We start from the raw sequence: 19,801 nt of genomic DNA, 5'->3' as shown, positions 1-19,801 counted from the left end.
TCTCTCTCTCTCAGACAGTATAAGGCTGGTGAATGGTAGCAGCCCCTGTGCTGGGAGAGTGGAGGTTTACCATCGGGGAGAGTGGGGGACAGTGTGTGGTTATCGGTGGGACATGAGTGGTGCTGTAGTGGTGTGCAGACAGCTGGGCTGTGGAGATGCTGTAGATGCACTAGGAGAGGCTCACTTTGGACCAGGGTCTGGGAGAATATGGATGGATGGTGTGTCCTGCAGTGGATCAGAATCCTCACTGAAGCAGTGTCGGTCACCAGGATGGGGCAAACATCACTGTGATCATGGAGATGATGCTGGAGTGATCTGCTCAGGTAGGACTCAGTGTTATTCAGCTCTTACCAATGTTCTTAACCTAACTCAGCACATTGGAGTTAAATGCGCATATTGTGTATTAATATTCAGAGACAAATACATAATTTTCCAAATATTTAAATTTCATAACTCTAAAACGTAGTATTACATTTTTAAAGTTCTATTATAATGTTATGTGTGCATTGTTCCATTCACTGAACTAATCTAGAATGTACACAGTGCAACAGACTCTCATATTTATGATGTGTTTGCTCTTGCTCTGTAGCTATCAGAATGTTTTTGCATTATAGTCTCAGTCTGTCACTACAGTGTACACGTGATTGACTCATCTCACACTGCAGATGATGTGTGATGGCTCATCTCACACAGCAGTAGACGTGTGATTAGATAGATAGATAGATCATTGCATTTATATCACACTTTTCTAGACACTCAAAGCGCTTTGTAGTGATGAGGGGGAAACTCGCCTCAACCACCACCAATGTGTAGCACCCAACTGGGCGATGCACAACAGCCATTTTGTACCAGAACGCTCACCACACACCAGCTGAGGTGGAGAGGGAGAGAATAATGCTTTTTCCAATTAAGGCAGGGAATGACTATGTGGCTGGTTCAGAGAGCCAGGTTGGGAATTTAGAAAGGACACTAGGCAACCCCTTCTCTTTGAGAAGAGTGTAATGGGATCTTTACTGACCACAGTGAGTCAGTAACACGGTTTTACTTCTCCTCTGAAAGATGGCGTCTCCTACAGCACAGTGTCCCCCTCACTGTGTTTGGGCTTTGGGGGTAATTGAACCAGAGGGAAGTCCGCCCCCTAACTGGCCCCCAACAACACTTCCAGCAGCAACTTAGGTTTCCCAGGAGGTCTCCCATCCAAGTACTGACCAAGCCCACACCTGCTTAGCTTCAGCAGGAGCAGGGTGCATGATGGTATGACAATACCATGATGGCTTGGCTCATCTCACACTGCTGTACTCCATGTATAATAGCTGTGCAGTCCTGTGTTCAGACAGCTGTGCTGAATGTTGTCTTTGGAATAAGGTGCTGGTCATTGCTGATGATTCTTTCTTTATTCTCTGTTCAACTGCAGAGGTCAGGCTGGTGGGCGGGACTGACCTGTGCTCTGGGAGAGTAGAGGTGCATCATGGGAGCTCCTGGGGCACGGTGTGTGATGCTGACTTTGACCAGCAGGACGCAGAGGTTGTGTGCAGGGAGCTGGGCTGTGGGGCTCCTAAAGAGCTGCGCGGGGCAGCTGCATTCGGCCAGGGCGAGGGCCCGGTGTGGGCAGAGGAGATTCAGTGTAGAGGCAACGAATCTCAGATTAACTTCTGCCCCAAAGCAGCCTCACAGAATCAACCCTGCTCCCATGGAAACGATGTGAGCATGGTGTGTTCTGGTAAGAGTCTTCTGTGCACTGTGAGAGTTTCTGTGATGCTGGGTGAATATAGCCCCTTAATAGGCCATATGAGTTTATATTTAACAAGGTCTTTATTCATTATACTGTGAAATGTTACACGTCAGTATGTGTGAGTTTAATCAAGTGTGGAGTTTGGATGATCTCCCAGATATGTACTTAGAACCATCTCAACATTCTCATTCCTCTACTCATTACATTACATTACATTACATTATTGGCATTTGGCAGACGCTCTTATCCAGAGCGACGTACAGTTGATTAGACTAAGCAGGAGACAATCCTCCCCTGGAGCAATGCAGGGTTAAGGGCCTTGCTCAAGGGCGGATCTTATTGTGGCTACACCGGGATTAGAACCACCTTGTGTGTCCCAGTCATTTACCTTAACCACTATGCTACACTATGCTATGCTATTTGAATCAGCCAATAATGCGGCAGCAATGCATAAAAGCATGTAGACATGATGAAGAGGTTCAGCTGTTTTTCAGGCCAAATGTCAGAATGGGGAAGAAATGTGATCTAAGTGACTGGTTAATGTTGGTGCCAGACAGGGTGGTTTGAGTTTCTGCTGATCTCCTGGGATTTTCACGCACAACAGTCTCTACAGTTTGCAGAGAATGGTGCGAAAAACAGAAATCATCTAGCGAGCAGCAGTTCAGTGGGAAGAAATGCCTTGTTAATGAGAGAGGTCAGAGGAGAAGGGCCAGACTGGTCAAAGCTGACAAACATTACAAACATTGCAGGAACATTCCAGTGTGCTCACACACCAAATCCAGCATGCTACACATTCCATTCATTTTCTATGGAGAGGCTTGCGGTGCGTGAAGTTCGCAGTCCAGTGAGTGCCGTGTACGTTTGGCAGTTCTGTATTTACATATCGTGATCTGCCCATGCAAATCAACTGAGTCCAGCACTGCTCGCATGGCTCACAAAACTAGGATCAAACTTTCAAACTAGGTGTTGCAGGTAAAATATGAATCAGCATGTCTATTTTGTTTATTTTGCTCTTCAGATGTTTTCAAAAACATATTTTAATGGACTGTTTAAGAGGAATAGGACCCGCCATATTGTGATGTTTTGCCAAAACTCTCTCTCTCTCTCTCTCTCTCTCTCCCTCTCTCTCTCTCTCTCTCTCTCTTTCTCTCTCAGGCAGGGAGGATGTGAGGCTGGTGAATGGTAGCAGCCCCTGTGCTGGGAGAGTGGAGGTTTACCATCGGGGAGAGTGGGGGACAGTGTGTGGTTATCGGTGGGACATGAGTGGTGCTGTAGTGGTGTGCAGACAGCTGGGCTGTGGAGATGCTGTAGATGCACTAGGAGAGGCTCACTTTGGACCAGGGTCTGGGAGAATATGGATGCGTGTTATGTTCTGCAGAGGATCAGAATCCTCACTGAAGCAGTGTGGGTCACAAGGATGGGGTAAACATTCCTGTAATCATGGAAATGATGTTGGAGTGATCTGCTCAGGTAGGACTCAGTGTTATACAGCTCTTACCAATGTTCTTTAACAACCCACACATTACAACAGTGGTATGCAGAAGAGCAGTAGAAGTCCAAAGAAAAGTCTAATAAAAACCTTATGAAGTGCTCACTGAGTGTGAGCACTTTATTAGGTATACATTAGACTCATCTTTTAGACTGGAGTCTTCTGCTCCTGTCGCCTATCCACTTAGAGCTTAGACGCGTTGTGTGTTCAGAGATGCTCTTCTGCAAACCACTGTTGTAATGTGTGGTTATTTGCATTACTGTCACCTTCCTGTCAGCTTTGACCAGTCTGGCCCTTCTCCTCTGACCTCTCTCATTAAGAAGGCATTTATGCCCACAGACAAGTGTGTGTGAAAATCGTTCAGCAGAAGTTTCTGAGATAATCAAACCACACTGTCTTCCACCATCGTCTTTGTAATGAACATCTTCATCATCACTGCCACCGTAATCAGCACCATAGAGTATATATATATTTATTTTATTAATTAACAAAGGAATACAGTATGAATTCAGTATACAGGGAATAGTGTACAAACAGAACAAAAACAAAAGAGCCAGGGGTATATCACACTCGAAAAATATAAGATATAACATTAAGTGCCTTGATAGCCTTTTTGTTTGTTGAATTAGAAAGTAGTTTCACATATTGTTCAACATCTTTCATGAAAACAACAAAGTAAGGTTTTTTATTACTAAATTTACATTTATGAATGAAACATTTTGCCAGCATCAATATCAAATTTATTTTTCCCGAAATAAATTAAATTATTTAAAGATATTATCAATGAAAAATCTGCAAAGGTCTTGCCACAATGCCAAAATAGGCATAAAACTGTTTCTGGATATTCATCACAAAAAGAGCAGTTTGTGTTGATGTCTCTTTTAATTGTTTTGCATATGGCAGGGTAGTATTTATGGAGGAATGCCACGCCCCCTTTCTGCGGCACATTTCAGCTGCTCCCATTGAAATCAGTAGTAAAAGAGTCATAGTACTACAACGACAAAGAACAAAAACAGAAAAAGCTATAAAAACGCCCCAAAATAAGTTGCAGCGTTGTGAGCTGCACTGCCATTGGAAACCCCTGTTTTTCGTTTTTGTACGTTTGCCATGTCAGATTATATATGATTTGTTTCATGCTAAAAATAGCTACAATGGGGAACCTCACAGACGCGCCACATCGGTTGCAGGTTGCCATCTATAGGCCACTGATCACTGAATCTCGAGTTTGATTTCTGACTGTCATGCTGTTTTTTTTTTTTTTGTTAATATTTTAGCTTCTGCATATTAACAATAAAAAACACTTGGTGGTTGGTCTCACTTCCTCGGTTTTTATTTGTAATTTGTCCAAGAGGTCATTGTGAAGAAACGATCATGAAAGTATTAAATATATCCGTCCTTATGTTTTGGAGAAGTAAGCGTTTTAAATGTATTGTCCTATTTTCAACCGGTTGAGAATGTTCTCCTTGCAGTGCGTCACATGAGGACTTTAGCTGGCTAGCAAATTTTTCATGAGGTGACATTATTGAAAACACTAGCTAGCTAGTTTGCTTTTATAAGGACGTTAACTTATAGTTGTGCTTTTATCTTAACTTGGCTAGCTAGCTAGCAAAAATTATTATTGGATAAGCCAGCATCCTTACCTTAGCTATCGATCATAGTTGAAATAGTAAGTTAGCTAGCTTGTGAAAACTCACAACGCGAGCGTCTATCATGGAGGTAGCTATGGTAACAAACCACAATGTGTGGAAAGTGGGGACACGGTCTATCAATCATAGCTAATTGATGTACATTTGTTTTATTGTTGCCTAAAGACAACTGGCAAGTGTCACATTCAACCACCATGTTACTGTTTAAATCAACAGAATGCAGTCCTCTCTGTTCTGATAGAATGGGAAATCATAATGCTTTAGCTCTTAGCCGTAACCCTAACCAGCTCCACTGCAGTCATATCTGCATGACAATAGCACAGGGGTGTGTAATCTTATCTGTAAAGGGCCAAGGTAGGTTCAGGTTTTTGTTTTAGCCCGTCAGAATCGGGGTATCGTAGTGCTGGGCAAAAACAAAACTCACACTCACACCGGTCCTTTTTGGATAAGATTGGGGGCGACATTGGCTCAGGGGGTAAGAGCAGTCGTCTGGCAGTCGGGGGGTTGCTGGTTGATCCCCTGGGTGTGTCGAAGTGTCCCTGAGCAAGACACCTAACGCCCAGTTGCTTCTGATGAGCTGGCTGGTGCCTTGCATGGTAGCCAATTGCTGTTGGTGTGTGTGTGTGTGAATGGATGAATGAGAACCATCAATTATACAGCGCTTTGGATAAAGGCGCTATATAAATGCAGACCATTTGCCATTTGATTAGACACCCCCGATCTAGCAGTTAGAGCGTTGACCCCGCCCACACCTACTCTGAGGCAGTCACATGGTTTCCCAGTACATGGATGAGTGAAATGCGCTCAGCTGAATACCAGGTTAAAGCCCGTTTACACTGTATGTTTGATGAGAACATTATTATGAGGGAGAAGCTCAGTCTGTTCTCTGTCTTACAGAGACACCCCAGGCTGTCTTGACGGTCTCTCCACATGGGCAGATATATAGAGGACAAGCTGTCAGTCTCTCTTGTGAGGTCACAGTGCCCTCTGCTGGCTGGGAATATTACTGGTACAAAGGAGATGGATCAAGTGGCACTGCCCTCATTGCCATTACAGCTGAAGGCTCGTACACCCTCAGTGCTGCAGCTCTTGCACACACTGGGGAGTACAGCTGCAGAGCAGGGAGGAGCAACCCAGTCTGGTACACAGAGTACAGTCCCCCTGTCCACATACAGGTAACAGGTGAGTGCTGTTACACAGAGTACAGTCATCCTGTCCACATACAGGTAACAGGTGAGTGCTGGTACACAGAGTACAGTCACCCTGTCCACATACAGGTAACAGGTGAGTGCTGTTACACAGAGTACAGTCACCCTGTCCACATACAGGTAACAGGTGAGTGCTGTTACACAGAGTACAGTCACCCTGTCCACATACAGGTTACAGGTGAGTGCTGGTACACAGAGTACAGTCACCCTGTCCACATACAGGTAACAGGTGAGTGCTGTTACACAGAGTACAGTCACCCTGTCCACATACAGGTAACAGGTGAGTGCTGTTACACAGAGTACAGTCACCCTGTCCACATACAGGTAACAGGTGAGTGCTGTTACACAGAGTACAGTCACCCTGTCCACATACAGGTAACAGGTGAGTGCTGTTACACAGAGTACAGTCACCCTGTCCACATACAGGTAACAGGTGAGTGCTGTTACACAGAGCACAGTCATCCTGTCCACATACAGGTAACAGGTGAGTGCTGTTACACAGAGTACAGTCACCCTGTCCACATACAGGTAACAGGTGAGTGCTGGTACACAGAGTACAGTCACCCTGTCCACATACAGGTAACAGGTGAGGGCTGAATGATATTCTTCTGTGTGTAAAACTTGCAAGGTCCCATAATGCAGTACGTATTATCCTGTTTGTTCCATAACTGCCAACATACTTTTCCGGCGTTCATTATTGAATATCTTTTCGATATAGTATTCATAAAAGAATTCCAGCTGCCTTTGTCCCTCTGTGAGGGTGATTTGTTTTCTCCACAGTCATAAATACACTGGTGTGAAAACGGAACAGTGACCCTGTCTGCTTCCCACAGCACTGCCTAAGGCCACTCTGGATGTAGAGCCAAAATGGCGTCCACTGTACACTGTATTACAGTACACTGCATTTACTTACTGTAGCAGATGCATTACAGTACACTGCATACACTTACTGTAGCAGATGCATTACAGTACACTGCATACACTTACTGTAGCAGATGCATTACAGTACACTGCATACACTTACTGTAGCAGATGCATTACAGTACACTGCACACACTTACTGTAGCAGATGCATTACAGTTCACTGCATACACTTACTGTAGCAGATGCATTACAGTACACTTACTGTAGCAGATGCATTACAGTACACTGCACACACTTACTGTAGCAGATGCATTACAGTTCACTGCATACACTTACTGTAGCAGATGCATTACAGTACACTTACTGTAGCAGATGCATTACAGTACACTGCATTCACTTACTGTAGCAGATGCATTACAGTACACTTACTGTAGCAGATGCATTACAGTACACTGCACACACTTACTGTAGCAGATACATTACAGTTCACTGCATACACTTACTGTAGCAGATGCATTACAGTACACTTACTGTAGCAGATGCATTACAGTACACTGCATACACTTACTGTAGCAGATGCATTACAGTACACTTACTGTAGCAGATGCATTACACTACACTTACTGTAGCAGATGCTTATGTTCAGAGTGATGTTCAGCACAGGAGCAATGTATAGCAGTATGCATCCCTCATCTCTGTGTCTCCACAGGCAGAGTGATGTGTGGTCTGGGTGCTGCTCCTCTCCTGCTGGCCACCATTGTACTGTGTGTGAAATGGTACAGGAGACCAGGTGATGTGCTTTCACTGGGATGCACACTTACTCTCTAAAACATGATGTGTGTTTCAGGGCTCAGGCTGCAGCTCTGCTCACTCACAGTTCTCTCTCATCTGTTGTGTCTGTACGTGTTTGTTGATGTACAGGGCCGTCTAATGAACCAGCTGTCCGCTACACTGGAGGGAATGTGGAAATTGCCATATAAAACACACAGAGGCTGGGTCCGTGTACTTATGTGAAATGAGAATGAAGTCTGAGAGCTCAGGACTCTTTTTTCATCATTGTGATGTTTCCCAGCTTGCAGGAGGGGAAATTGGGAGTGCAGTCATGGGGGCATTTTAGGGAATGGGAACAGGAAGATGTTGTGTCTTTAAAGCGCAGCATCTGTACAATATGAGCAGAGTTTCTGATTCACCTGGGCTGCACTTGTGATCTTCCTGTAGTTAGTTTGCTTTGATTGCTGTATGTTTGTTCTAGGTTAGGTCACTGATGCAGTAAATTGACATAAATTGACTGAAATTGAATATGTTTGTCACCATGTGTCTGTATGTATTAAATTGGATAGATGTTAAACTCTGTGTTACATTATTTTTAAAGTGTAATGTAGCTCTGTTACTCTTCGCCTATTTCAGAATCACAAATGTAAAAAAAACAAAAAAACAATGTACTATACCCATCCCTGCAATAAGTTTTCCAAGCGAATGAATAAAAACATAAATACACAATAAAAAATAAATTAAAAAAATGAAAGAACAAAGTAAAATAAGTCTTTTAAGCTTTACTTGAAAATATCATATTAATGCTCAGCCATTAATATGATGGTATTGCTGAAGACAAAGAAATACATGTGAGCATTTAAAAAAAATGAATGTTTCATTTTTATGAAATGCTCTCTCAAAATCTGTATAATTCTTCAATATGTGGAATCCAAATGTCTAAAAATATGGTGTTTTGATGATAAAATTTGGCAAAAGGTTTTTGAAAGTTGCGCGGTGGGGCCTCCATGGATTGGACTTGTTTATCCAGCACATCCCACAGATGCTCCATCGGATTGAGATCTGGGGGATTTGGAGGCCAGGGCAACACATTGAACTCTGTCATGTTCCTTCAACCATTCCACTTTCACGGGGATCACGGCTGAGTGCAGAAGATGCCTCTTCTGTGGAAATCATTTTCACTTTTCCAGTCTTTACCCTGTTACATGTCATTAGGGTGTCTTCCATTTTCCAGATACTTTTATCCAGAGGGAATTAAAGTGTAAACACAGGTGCAAAGATCAGGGAAGGAAGTGCAGTAATTCTCTGGAGAGGGAAAGTATCATCCTGAGAGAGCCAACGTATCTGCAAAACCTCCGTTTTAGGAACCACAGGGGTGTCCTGAGCTCCATGGTTGGGTGACCGTTTAACCAGAAAATGCAACAGAATGTTAAAACTGCTATTACCAAACTACAATAAGAATGCACATCATCCCAGTCGATGGGGGGCAGATCCAGAACACAATCCAGAAAACAGGCAAAGGTCGAGATCCAGGCAGACAGGTCAATGTGGGACAGGCAGAGTTCATAAGTCGAGGAGACAGAAAAACAGAAGCACAAATCCAAGAATCAAAAGAAGAGTCGAAAAAGCCAGGTGGAGTTCAAAACCAAAAGATCCAAAAACAGAACTGAACAGAGCAGATAACAGGTACAGCTTGAACTGGGGTGGGGAAAATTACATTAGGTCTGGCAGGGATGTAGGGTTTGATGATTTTTTGTAGGCAAGCTGGGGAAGACCCCTTAACTGCTTGGAAGGCCAGCAGCAATGTTTTGAATCTGATGTGAGCCATGACAGGCAGCCAGTGGAGGGAAGTAAGCAGGGGGGTGATGTGAGTATTTGGGAAGGTTGAAGACCAGACGAGCTGCTGCATTCTGGATAAGTTAGAGGGGTCTGATGGTGGATGCTGGGAGGCCAGCCAAGAGGGAATTGCAGTCGTCCAGGCGGGACAAAACCATCGCTTTGACCAGGAGCTGGGTCGAGTAGAGGGTGAGAAAGGGGCGGATTCGGGAACAGAATACAGAAAGACGAACGAGCAACAAGAAACTAAAAATGACAGGTTTAAATACACTGGTGATTTACAGATAATGAGACACTGCTGATGTTATCTCTGTATGTCCAACAAACCTGGTTAACCTTTGTATCACAGCAGGATGCTGACTCACAGGTAACTTGCATCACCTGTGGTTTATTCCTATCAGATCTTTATTCAGCAACCAGTGCACTACACCGCCAATGACACAAAACTATTTCCCACATCATTAGCTATCTAAAGACACCAAACACTGTATGTGGAAAACCCATGGTTTATACAGTGCTATTTCAACTCATCAGTTCTGGGAGCATTCCACTGAGGTGGCAGAGTTGCGCAAAGGCAGCACAATGATGGGAGCAATAGTCCTGTATTGACGAGCACTGTCTTTTCATCAAGCCTTGCTGACCCTGTGTCAACATGGTCAACACAGTCTGTTTCCTTTTGGGGGTCTGCAGAGAGGCACACTTATGTACAATGCCCTACAGCAGGGGTGTCAAACTCAAATACACAATTAAAATTAAACAAAGCCAACGTTGAACAAATGAACCTTTTAATATGGACCCAAACAAGTTTTGCTTTAACATTGAATATGGAACAAGCAACGCTTATATAACTTCGAATTTCAAATAAAATAAAAAAACATATCAATGGCATATTAAATAAAATTTAAATAAAAATTGTATGCCTCTTTTCTATTTGCAGCCTTCTGAGGTAAATATCAAAATAAACTTTTTCCACAGGCTAATAAATTTGAAAATAAAATAACAACAATGAATGAATCAACCATTCAGGCCTTGGAGTAGCAAGAAAAAGTGCATAAAGAAAACGTTAATTATTGCTCAGTTTGCGACGCACTGATCTAATCTGATGTGCCCAAGCCAGATACCTGGCATCTTTTCTTGGATGCTAGTTCATCAATGTCTGGGCTCAGGCTCTGAGCTGAGGAAACCCTCAGTATCGAACGAAGGTGTTCATCAGTCAGACATCTCCTGTGAGATGTTTTCGTCATCTTCATCAAGGAGAAAAGTTGCTCACATAGATAAGTGCTGCCAAACATGGAGAGCAATTGAGCAGCTTGGGTGCGGAGCTGAGGCATTGTGTCAGGGATGAACTGTGGAAACTGTGCGGCGCCAACAGCATCATACTTTGACTTCAGCGTGTCATTACACTGGAGTTCAATCAGCTCCATTTGGAGGTTGGTTGGTGCGTTTTCCATATCAACTGCGAAGGGATTACTAAGCAGTTCAAATCTACATTTCTGTACATCAAAGTCGGCAAATCGCCGGCTAAACTCAGCGCCGAGTACACTGAGTTTTTCAGCAAACTGCGCACACGGCGGTTCCATCAATGTTAAATGCTGGACCCCGACGGCACCGAAAAACAGGCAGATTTCACTGCCATTCCATTGTTTACATTTATGGAGATCGAAAATGGTGACGCAACAATAGCTTTAACTGGTTTACTTCACGCGCTCATACATGGCAGTTGATGGCAGTTCGAACTGTCAAAATTGTGACTGTAGCCAGGTCAATATTTTTGCTGGGTACTCGGTATGTCCAGCCTTATAAGTCCAAAGTCCCTGGTTACTTTTTAATAGTTTCAATGGATTTTGACATTAGACATGTCAGACTTCAATCATGCCCAAAACATAGATATTTTTAAATCCCTGTTAAAAACCCACCTTTTTAGTGAGGCCTTTATGTCAGACATAAATGGGGAATCCAGATGATGTACTTGTATTTAATTTAATTTAATTTAATTTAATTTAATTTAACTTCTTTTTATCTCATTTCATTTTATTTCATTTTATCTTTAATTGTATTGCCTGGTTTTGTTTTGTACAGCACTTTGGTCAACCATGGTTGTTTTAAATGTGCTTTATAAATAAAGTTTATTATTATTAAGTTTATTATTAACGCTCTCGAGCGTGCGTCAAAGTATAGGTAGCAAATAACAGTGCTGTATCCTTCTGACGTCATTTACATAGCTACAGAACTGTCCGATCACGCCGAATCACTGATAGAAACAGGATGAATTAATGACGATTCAGAAAATGTATAACTTTTAAAGATTTAAATAAATCGTATGGTGGGATTTTTGCCATTTATGGACGGTACGACAGAAAATTCTGGTGCCGTCGAACTTAATCGAATGCTTTTATTTATATCGTTCGAATGACCAAGTGCCGTTAAAAAGCAAATTGTATGGCTTTGTGCTATTCGCGTATGCTAGCTAGATCATGCTAACATCGTACAGGGACCAGTAAAGGCTTAGAACACACTAGCACTTAGTTATTGTAAGTTTGATCACCTCTACTGTGAAGTAAAAAAGTGGACAAATTACGTTTTCTGTGAGAAATATATTGGCGAGCTCACGTGCACACACAGCGGTCTACATTCTAAAGCTCCACTTTGCCCTCCCTAAAACAAGACAAACAGGTCTGTCTTTTACATATGTAAACAGATATTCTGCCTCCCACCTGTCCAGAAAAGTTCTGTTTTCTGCCTTTCTTTTCGACATTTTTGGGAAGGGGTAACACGGTGACAGTTGTAGTATGAGGTCGCGGCGTTGTCTGGGACAGAGGCACGGGGAGGCGGGGTGAGCGGGGGCTTTCATGTCTGGGTCCTGTCCTGATGGACGCGCCAAAACAACAGCAGAGCATTATGGGATATGTAGTATTAGCGGTGAATACGCTGTTCGCTTAATACGCTTAATACCGGCGGGCCAGCTCTAATAGTAATTTGATATTGCCTCGCGGGCCAAATATAATTACACTGCGGGCCAAATTTGGCCCGCGGGCCAGAGTTTGACACCCATGCCCTACAGGGTCTCAGGGGCGCTTGGGCCCTCAGGGGGCTTCTTCGGGCAGAAGCAGTGCGGTTCAGCCTTATTTTTTGTAAAAGCAATGAAAAAATCATTCAGTTTGGTCCACATACAGTGCTCTTGTGCTCACAAAAAATGATTTAAAAAAACAGTATTCTAATTAAATATATATTTTACAGTATTCTGATTTTATTAAATGATTCCACTCTCTTCTACTGTTTCCACTATTCCCTTTATTTAGAACCACAAAAATTGAAACCATATTGAGACATGTATCAAGTATTTCTAACTGCAATATTAAAGTATTGTAAAAACACGGGTGATCTAAACAAATGTTTATATAATATTTCACGATAAATTAGTTACTTGAACCAGTGATTTTGGAAGTGCAACATTTCTTCAAAGATATGCACAATGCATGTTTTGAACAGGCGAACAGGCTGTGTTTACAAGTACTTCTCGTTTTTTGTGTTGTGTCTAAGGTTTTTAAAATTGAGCACAAACTTAATGTATAATTAATTAAAATAAATGTAGGCTGTAGGCCAAATTTTTTTCTTTTCGGAAAAGTTCATTACCAGTTGCAGACTGCCGCACAAACTATACTTCATGTTAGATTAGGCTCATTGGATTTGAAACAAAACTGTAACTTCCAAAAAACTGGCCACACTGTGCATGTGCTGAAGATCAACCACATATTTCCTTTCTTCTGAAAAAAACATTTCTTCCCCACCAAGAGGGCAGAAACCACAGTGCTCACAGTGACCTGCAGAAAAACTTGCAAATGAGTTGTTTCCAGTACATACTGCTATTGAAAAACTAGAGACTTCTGCACCTGTTTTTCTGGACATATTGTTTGGTGTCAGACATGTGGAAGAAGCTCCATACCACAGTGTGGAAAGCACTGATATTGAACTGCACAGGACTGGGGGGGAGGGCGGTGGCTGGAGGTATATTATCACTGTAGATATGCCCAGGGCCGTATTAAGGTTTTACTCTGTCATAAGCACAGGCCATTTCTATGTTTGCAAATACATACCCATATATGGGCAAAGAGCAGAGTGCTCACGTGTAGCTGGCCGGCTACTCTGTAAAACATCCTTATATCTTTAAAAAGATATATTCAATGGTATCTGTAATTATGAAATCAGAAGACTAATAATATTATCCACTGCTAACTGCATTGTTACACGCACTAGCTTCATATATCAATGCAATATTCACTTATGGGCTCTCTTGGGAGAGAGGAAAGAGCCTACTGCCACTCTCTGCGCTGACAGCTCGTCTTTGTCTCTGCGAACCCGATGTAATGTAGTCACCTAATCATAATCAGCGGTGAGTTGCATTTTCTGTGGGCTATTTCACATATTAGCTATCTAATTAACACATTAAGTTCTATCAGTGTTTACCCGGTTAACAAACTACCCTCAACGGTAAAATAATTGCAATGCTAGAAGAATAAAGTAAACCATATTATACAGAGGGCTCCCCAAAAATGTAAGTAGTAGGCCCAAGAGAAAAAGTAGCTGGCCAGGGGGTTTCAGATGAAATATCATAGTATCAGGCACTCAGAACGGAGGATCCAATAGCGAGACCACAACAAAAGTTATTTATAAAATCAGGTCTTTATTTTCTCAGGGTAGGTTGGTACAGCGAGGGTCAATAGCCAGCAAACAGTTATAACAGGGATAAGGCAGTTCATAAGCGATAGTCCAGGCAAAGGGTCAGATCTCCAGCAAATAGATATATTGAGGATAATCCAAAGAGTAGTTGCGGTCACAGGCAATGGGTCAAAAACAAACGGGCTAATTAAACAGAAACACAATCCAGAAACGAAGATAAACAGAAACAGGTCGAAAAACTACGGGTCAGAACAAGACAGAAGGAATAAGCTAAACTCGGTTGGGGACGAAACAGGTCAAAACAGGTATCAATACGAAAATGCTGGAGAATATGGATTAAACACATAACAATCTGGGGTTTTTATACACAGGTAACTCGAGGGAATGGGAATCAGGTGGGAAACAATCAGGAAGTGAAACAGGTGAAACGAATGAATGAAGTGACAGGGAGAATACGGTGTGCAAGGAGGTAACAAAAACACAAAAACGCGAACAACAGAATTTTGCAGAATACAGAACATGAAAAACACGAAACCTAACAAATAGTTTCATTCACTTTTTATGGCTTAGAGTGGCTCCACTTTTAGAAAGACCCAGACTGGTGGTCCCCTGTGCTGGCACTAGCAGGGCTACATCTGACCTGTTTCACATCCCACCAAAGAATCCAAGTAGGCTAATTGAAAAAATAACCTCCGGAGGATAATGAGGGCATTTTCTTCTACATAACTAGGTGCAAAATGGAGAGCACATTTTTTAAAATTGTTTCTTATCCCCAAACTATTATTTCTTGTGGGAGCTGGTGTAAGCCAGTCATAAGTAACATTTGGTCTCATGCGCTGGTCAGCTTGCTGACTTCCCCCTCCTGGAGCATACATTGTTAGCCCCCACCGTTGGCACACATGCCTGTGGGGGAGAGCTGGAGAAGGATTCTTAGAGGCGCCTTCTTGGGCCCTGGGGGCCCCCTTTTCTCACATTCCAGAACAGGAATATTGGAGATGGTATAAAGATGTTTCATGATAATCCCAGGTCAGAATATAGTGATGTTTGGTGTTATTCTGATTGGTTCAGTGCGACTGGTGTAATGGTCTAGTTTTTGTAACAGTCTACCGTTGATATCATAACCATTCAGGAGCCGAGGGGAAACTGGGCAAAAGCTGTCTCTGTAGAGGCCATGTGTTTTAGCCCCCTGCCTGGTGGGCCTGGCTGTAAATTATAGATGGGTGACTCACTTTTAGGGTCAAGAACTAAGGCCTGGATTTCGGAGATAAGGAGAAGAAACCAAACAGTCTGGGATGTCTCCTTTCCTTTCATTCACCCAAATCAGGTTTATCCAAAAGGTATATTACCATGAGAGGCACAAAGACATATTTACAGCATAATGCAGTTATCATGAAAACAATTAAAATTTAGAGCATGTTTTCCAAGTCATAGTCACTGATGAATCAAATTAACTCTTTATTACGGTTTCTTATAGTAGCCTGAAGTAGCCTGAATAATATGCACACTTCACATTACATAATCTAAAACATACCTGAATTGTATTTAAGACATTTTCACTGCAACACCAAATGACACATGGGTTTGCTAAATTAACGGAAATGCATTCAATATGGATGCAATAACTTTACATTGTTCAACACCAAATCCGACGGAGACAAACAGTGGATTCAGTGGTTTCTCCTGTTCGCTTATAGCCTAAAAAGCAAAGTGGCTTCACAACGTCGATCGCGTTTGCTTTTACTTTCGTCAAGCCGTTCAGGTTGTGACGGCTGATGAACTGAACTGAATTTCAATTTCATAAATTGGTAACGTTAGAAGGTTTATTATGTTAACTCCTCCATTTTACAATTGCCTAACTTCACCATTCTATGCTCGACATATATAGAATATATATAGATCCAGAACACAATCCAGAAAACAGGCAAAGGTCGAGATCCAGGCAGACAGGTAAATGTGGGACAGGCAGAGTTCATAAGTCGAGGAGACAGAAAAACAGAAGCACAAATCCAAGAATCAAAAGAAGAGTCGAAAAAGCCAGGTGGAGTTCAAAACCAAAAGATCCAAAAGCAGAACTGAACAGAGCGGAAAGGAGCGGGACCGAACAGAACAGAACAGAACAGAACAGATAACAGGCACAGGTACAGGGAGCTAGAACTGGGATGGGGAAAATTACATTAGGTCTGGGAAGGGTGTAGGGTTTGATGATTTTTTGTAGGCAAGCTGGGGAAGACCTCTTAACTGCTTGGAAGGCCAGCAGCAATATTTTGAATTTGATGTGAGCCATGACATGCAGCCAGTGGAGGGAAGTAAGCAGGGGGGTGATGTGAGTATTTGGGAAGGTTGAAGACCAGACGAGCTGCTGCATTCTGGATAAGTTGGAGGGGTCTGATGGTGGATGCTGGGAGGCCAGCCAAGAGGGAATTGCAGTCGTCCAGGCGGGACAAAACCATCGCTTGGACCAGGAGCTGGGTCGAGTAGAGGGTGAGAAAGGGGCGGATTCGGGAACAGAATACAGAAAGACGAACGAGCAACAAGAAACTGAAAATGACAGGTTTAAATAGACTGGTGATTTACAGATAATGAGACACTGCTGATGTTATCTCTATATGTCCAACAAACCTGGTTAACCTTTGTATCACAGCAGGATGCTGACTCACAGGTAACTTGCATCACCTGTGGTTTATTCCTATCAGATCTTTATTCAGCAACCAGTGCACTACACCGCCAATGACACAAAACTATTTCCCACATCATTAGCTATCTAAAGACACCAAACACTGTATGTGGAAAACCCATGGTTTATACAGTGCTATTTCAACTCATCAGTTCTGGGAGCATTCCACTGAGGTGGCAGAGTTGCGCAAAGGCAGCACAATGATGGGAGCAATAGTCCTGTATTGATGAGCACTGTCTTTTCATCAAGCCTGGCTGACCCTGTGTCAACATGGTCAACACAGTCTGTTTCCTTTTGGGGGTCTGCAGAGAGGCACACTTATGTACAATGCCCTACAGGGTCTCAGGGGAGCTTGGGCCCTCAGGGGGCTTCTTCGGGCAGAAGCAGTGCGGTTCAGCCTTATTTTTTGTAAAAGCAATGAAAAAATCATTCAGTTTGGTCCACATACAGTGCTCTTGTGCTCACAAAAAATGATTTAAAAAAACAGTATTCTAATTATATATATATTTTACAGTATTCTGATTTTATTAAATGATTCCACTCTCTTCTACTGTTTCCACTATTCCCTTTATTTAGAACCACAAAAATTGAAACCATATTGAGACATGTATCAAGTACTTCTAACTGCAATATTAAAGTATTATAAAAACGCCGGTGATCTAAACAAATGTTTATATAATATCCATCCATCCATTATCTGAACCCGCTTATCCTGATCAGGGTCGCAGGGGGGCTGGAGCCTATCCCAGCATACATTGGGCGAAACACAGGAATACACCCTGGACAGGTCGCCAGTCTATCTCAGGGCACACACACCATTCACTCACACACTCATACCTACGGGCAATTTAGACTCTCCAATCAGCCTAACGTGCATGTCTTTGGACTGTGGGAGGAAACCGGAGTACCCGGAGGAAACCCACGCAGACACGGGGAGAACATGCAAACTCCGCACAGAGAGGCCCCGGCCGACGGGGATTCGAACCCTGGACCTCCTTGCTGTGAGGCGGCAGTGCTACCCACTGCACCATCCGTGCCGCCTCTGTTTATATAATATTTCACGATAAATTAGTTACTTGAACCAGTGATTTTGGAAGTGCAACATTTCTTCAAAGATATGCACAATGCATGTTTTGAACAGGCGAACAGGCCGTGTTTACAAGTACTTCTCGTTTTTAGTGTTGTGTCTAAGGTTTTTAAAATTGAGCACAAACTTAATGTATAATTAATTAAAATAAATGTAGGCTGTAGGCCAATACTTTTTTCTTTTTGGAAAAGTTCATTACCAGTTGCAGACTGCCGCACAAACGATACTTCATGTTAGATTAGGCTCATTGGATTTGAAACAAAACTGTCATTTCCAAAAAACTAGCCACACTGTGCATGTGCTGAAGATAAACCACATATTTCCTGTCTTCTGAAAAAAACATTTCCTCCCCACCAAGAGGGAAGAAACCACAGTGCTCACAGTGACCTGCAGAAAAACTTGCAAACGAGTTGTATCCAGTACATACTGCTATTGAAAAACTAGAGACTTCTGTACCGGTTTTTCTGGACATAGTGTTTGGTGTCTGACATATGGAAGAAGCTCCATACCACAGTGTGGAAAGCACTGATATTTAACTGCACAGGACTGGGAGGGAGGGCGGTGGCTGGAGGTATATTATCACGGTAGATATGCCCAGGGCCGTATTAAGGTTTTACTCTGTCATAACCACAGGCCATTTCTATGTTTGCAAATACATACCCATATATGGGCAAAGAGCAGAGTGCTCACGTGTAGCTGGCCGGCTTCTCTGTAAAACATCCTAATATCTTTAAAAAGATTCAGTGGTATCTGGAATTATAATCCTCTGTGCTGGCACTAGCACGGCGACATCTGACCTATTTCACATCCCACCAATAAATCCCAAAAACCAGGGCATCTTCTTCTGCATAACTAGGTGCAGAATGGATAGCAGCATTTTTTGAAATGGTTTCTGAGTATTAAATATTGTGGGAGCTGGCTTAATGGTATACTTAACCCAATGAAGTAAACAATCTGATCCCTTTCTTAGGACAAAACCATGTCAGGTCTCAAGGAGGTTGAAACAATAATCGGGAACGTGGAGTTTCCTACCAATATCTGTTAGTAGTTTCCTGTCCATCTACCAGTATGATTTACCTGTGGTTGAACAGCACTACTCTGCCCCTCTTGCATGAAAGCAATCAAACAATTTCCACTATAAGCAGCATGCAAGTTAACCTTGACGTGTTTGCTTTCAAATACTTGACCCAAACAATTAAGAACTTGACATGATTGTGAAAGAAAAAAATCTAGGGTCCCTAAATAAGAGCAAAAAAAGGAAATGAGGGACCACAGCAAGCTTCCTTTAGGGGAGGGCTCAGTTTATTTTAGAGCTCAGAGGTGTGAGAATCCACTCTGCTCTGTGGAAGGGTGCGTTTGTCTGCGCTGAAGATGGAGAGATGTCTGCTGTTCCTCTCTTTCTCCTCCCTCCTCCTGCTCTCCACAGCCAGTGAGTACCAGCTTCATCCTCCTCTCCTGCTTCTCCACACCCAGTCAGGGTCAGAGACTGGGGGCCAGGGCCAAGGGGTCAGAGGGTCTGCTGGTCAAAGGGCTCTCCAGTAAGAGCAGGGTTACAGGCAGCCTCTAAACACCACAGATTACTGGAGGAACATTTCTCTGCATGATTCATTGAGTTTTCATCAAACATGTTATTATGAATTATTTAGAAAATGTTTCTGTATTTATTTGACATACTCTCTTCACAGCAGTGCATTTGAGTTCCTCATGAGAGGACTTTAATAAATTATTTTAAAAAATATATATTAAAAAAAATGACAAAAAAAAAAAGTATACAAACACTAACAAGTACTAGTGGTAACGCCTGTGGAAACCTTTAC

At 42.6% G+C, this 19,801-nt stretch overlaps 1 protein-coding gene and 1 long non-coding RNA gene across 2 annotated transcripts in view; both read left to right on the top strand.

The window, feature by feature from the left end:
* Positions 1-1,118, top strand: part of LOC133121427 (scavenger receptor cysteine-rich type 1 protein M130-like) — a 52,141-nt gene extending 51,023 nt beyond the window's left edge. The window contains exon 6 of the mRNA XM_061230591.1: positions 1,060-1,118. Coding sequence (XP_061086575.1) covers positions 1,060-1,118 — 59 coding nt within the window. The remainder of the gene's footprint in view (positions 1-1,059) is intronic.
* A 6,508-nt stretch (positions 1,119-7,626) lies between these two features.
* On the top strand, positions 7,627-8,287 carry LOC133116369 (uncharacterized). Its single transcript, XR_009705859.1, has 2 exons — positions 7,627-7,729; positions 7,861-8,287. It is a non-coding gene; the product is annotated as an uncharacterized LOC133116369 (long non-coding RNA).
* Positions 8,288-19,801: the final 11,514 nt, after the last annotated feature.

The sequence above is a fragment of the Conger conger genome, chromosome 2 (assembly GCF_963514075.1).
Source record: "Conger conger chromosome 2, fConCon1.1, whole genome shotgun sequence".
In the NCBI taxonomy this organism is placed as follows: Eukaryota; Metazoa; Chordata; class Actinopteri; order Anguilliformes; family Congridae; genus Conger; species Conger conger.
The sequence above is the reverse complement of the archived record's forward strand: the minus strand, read 5'-3'. Positions and strand labels throughout refer to the sequence as shown.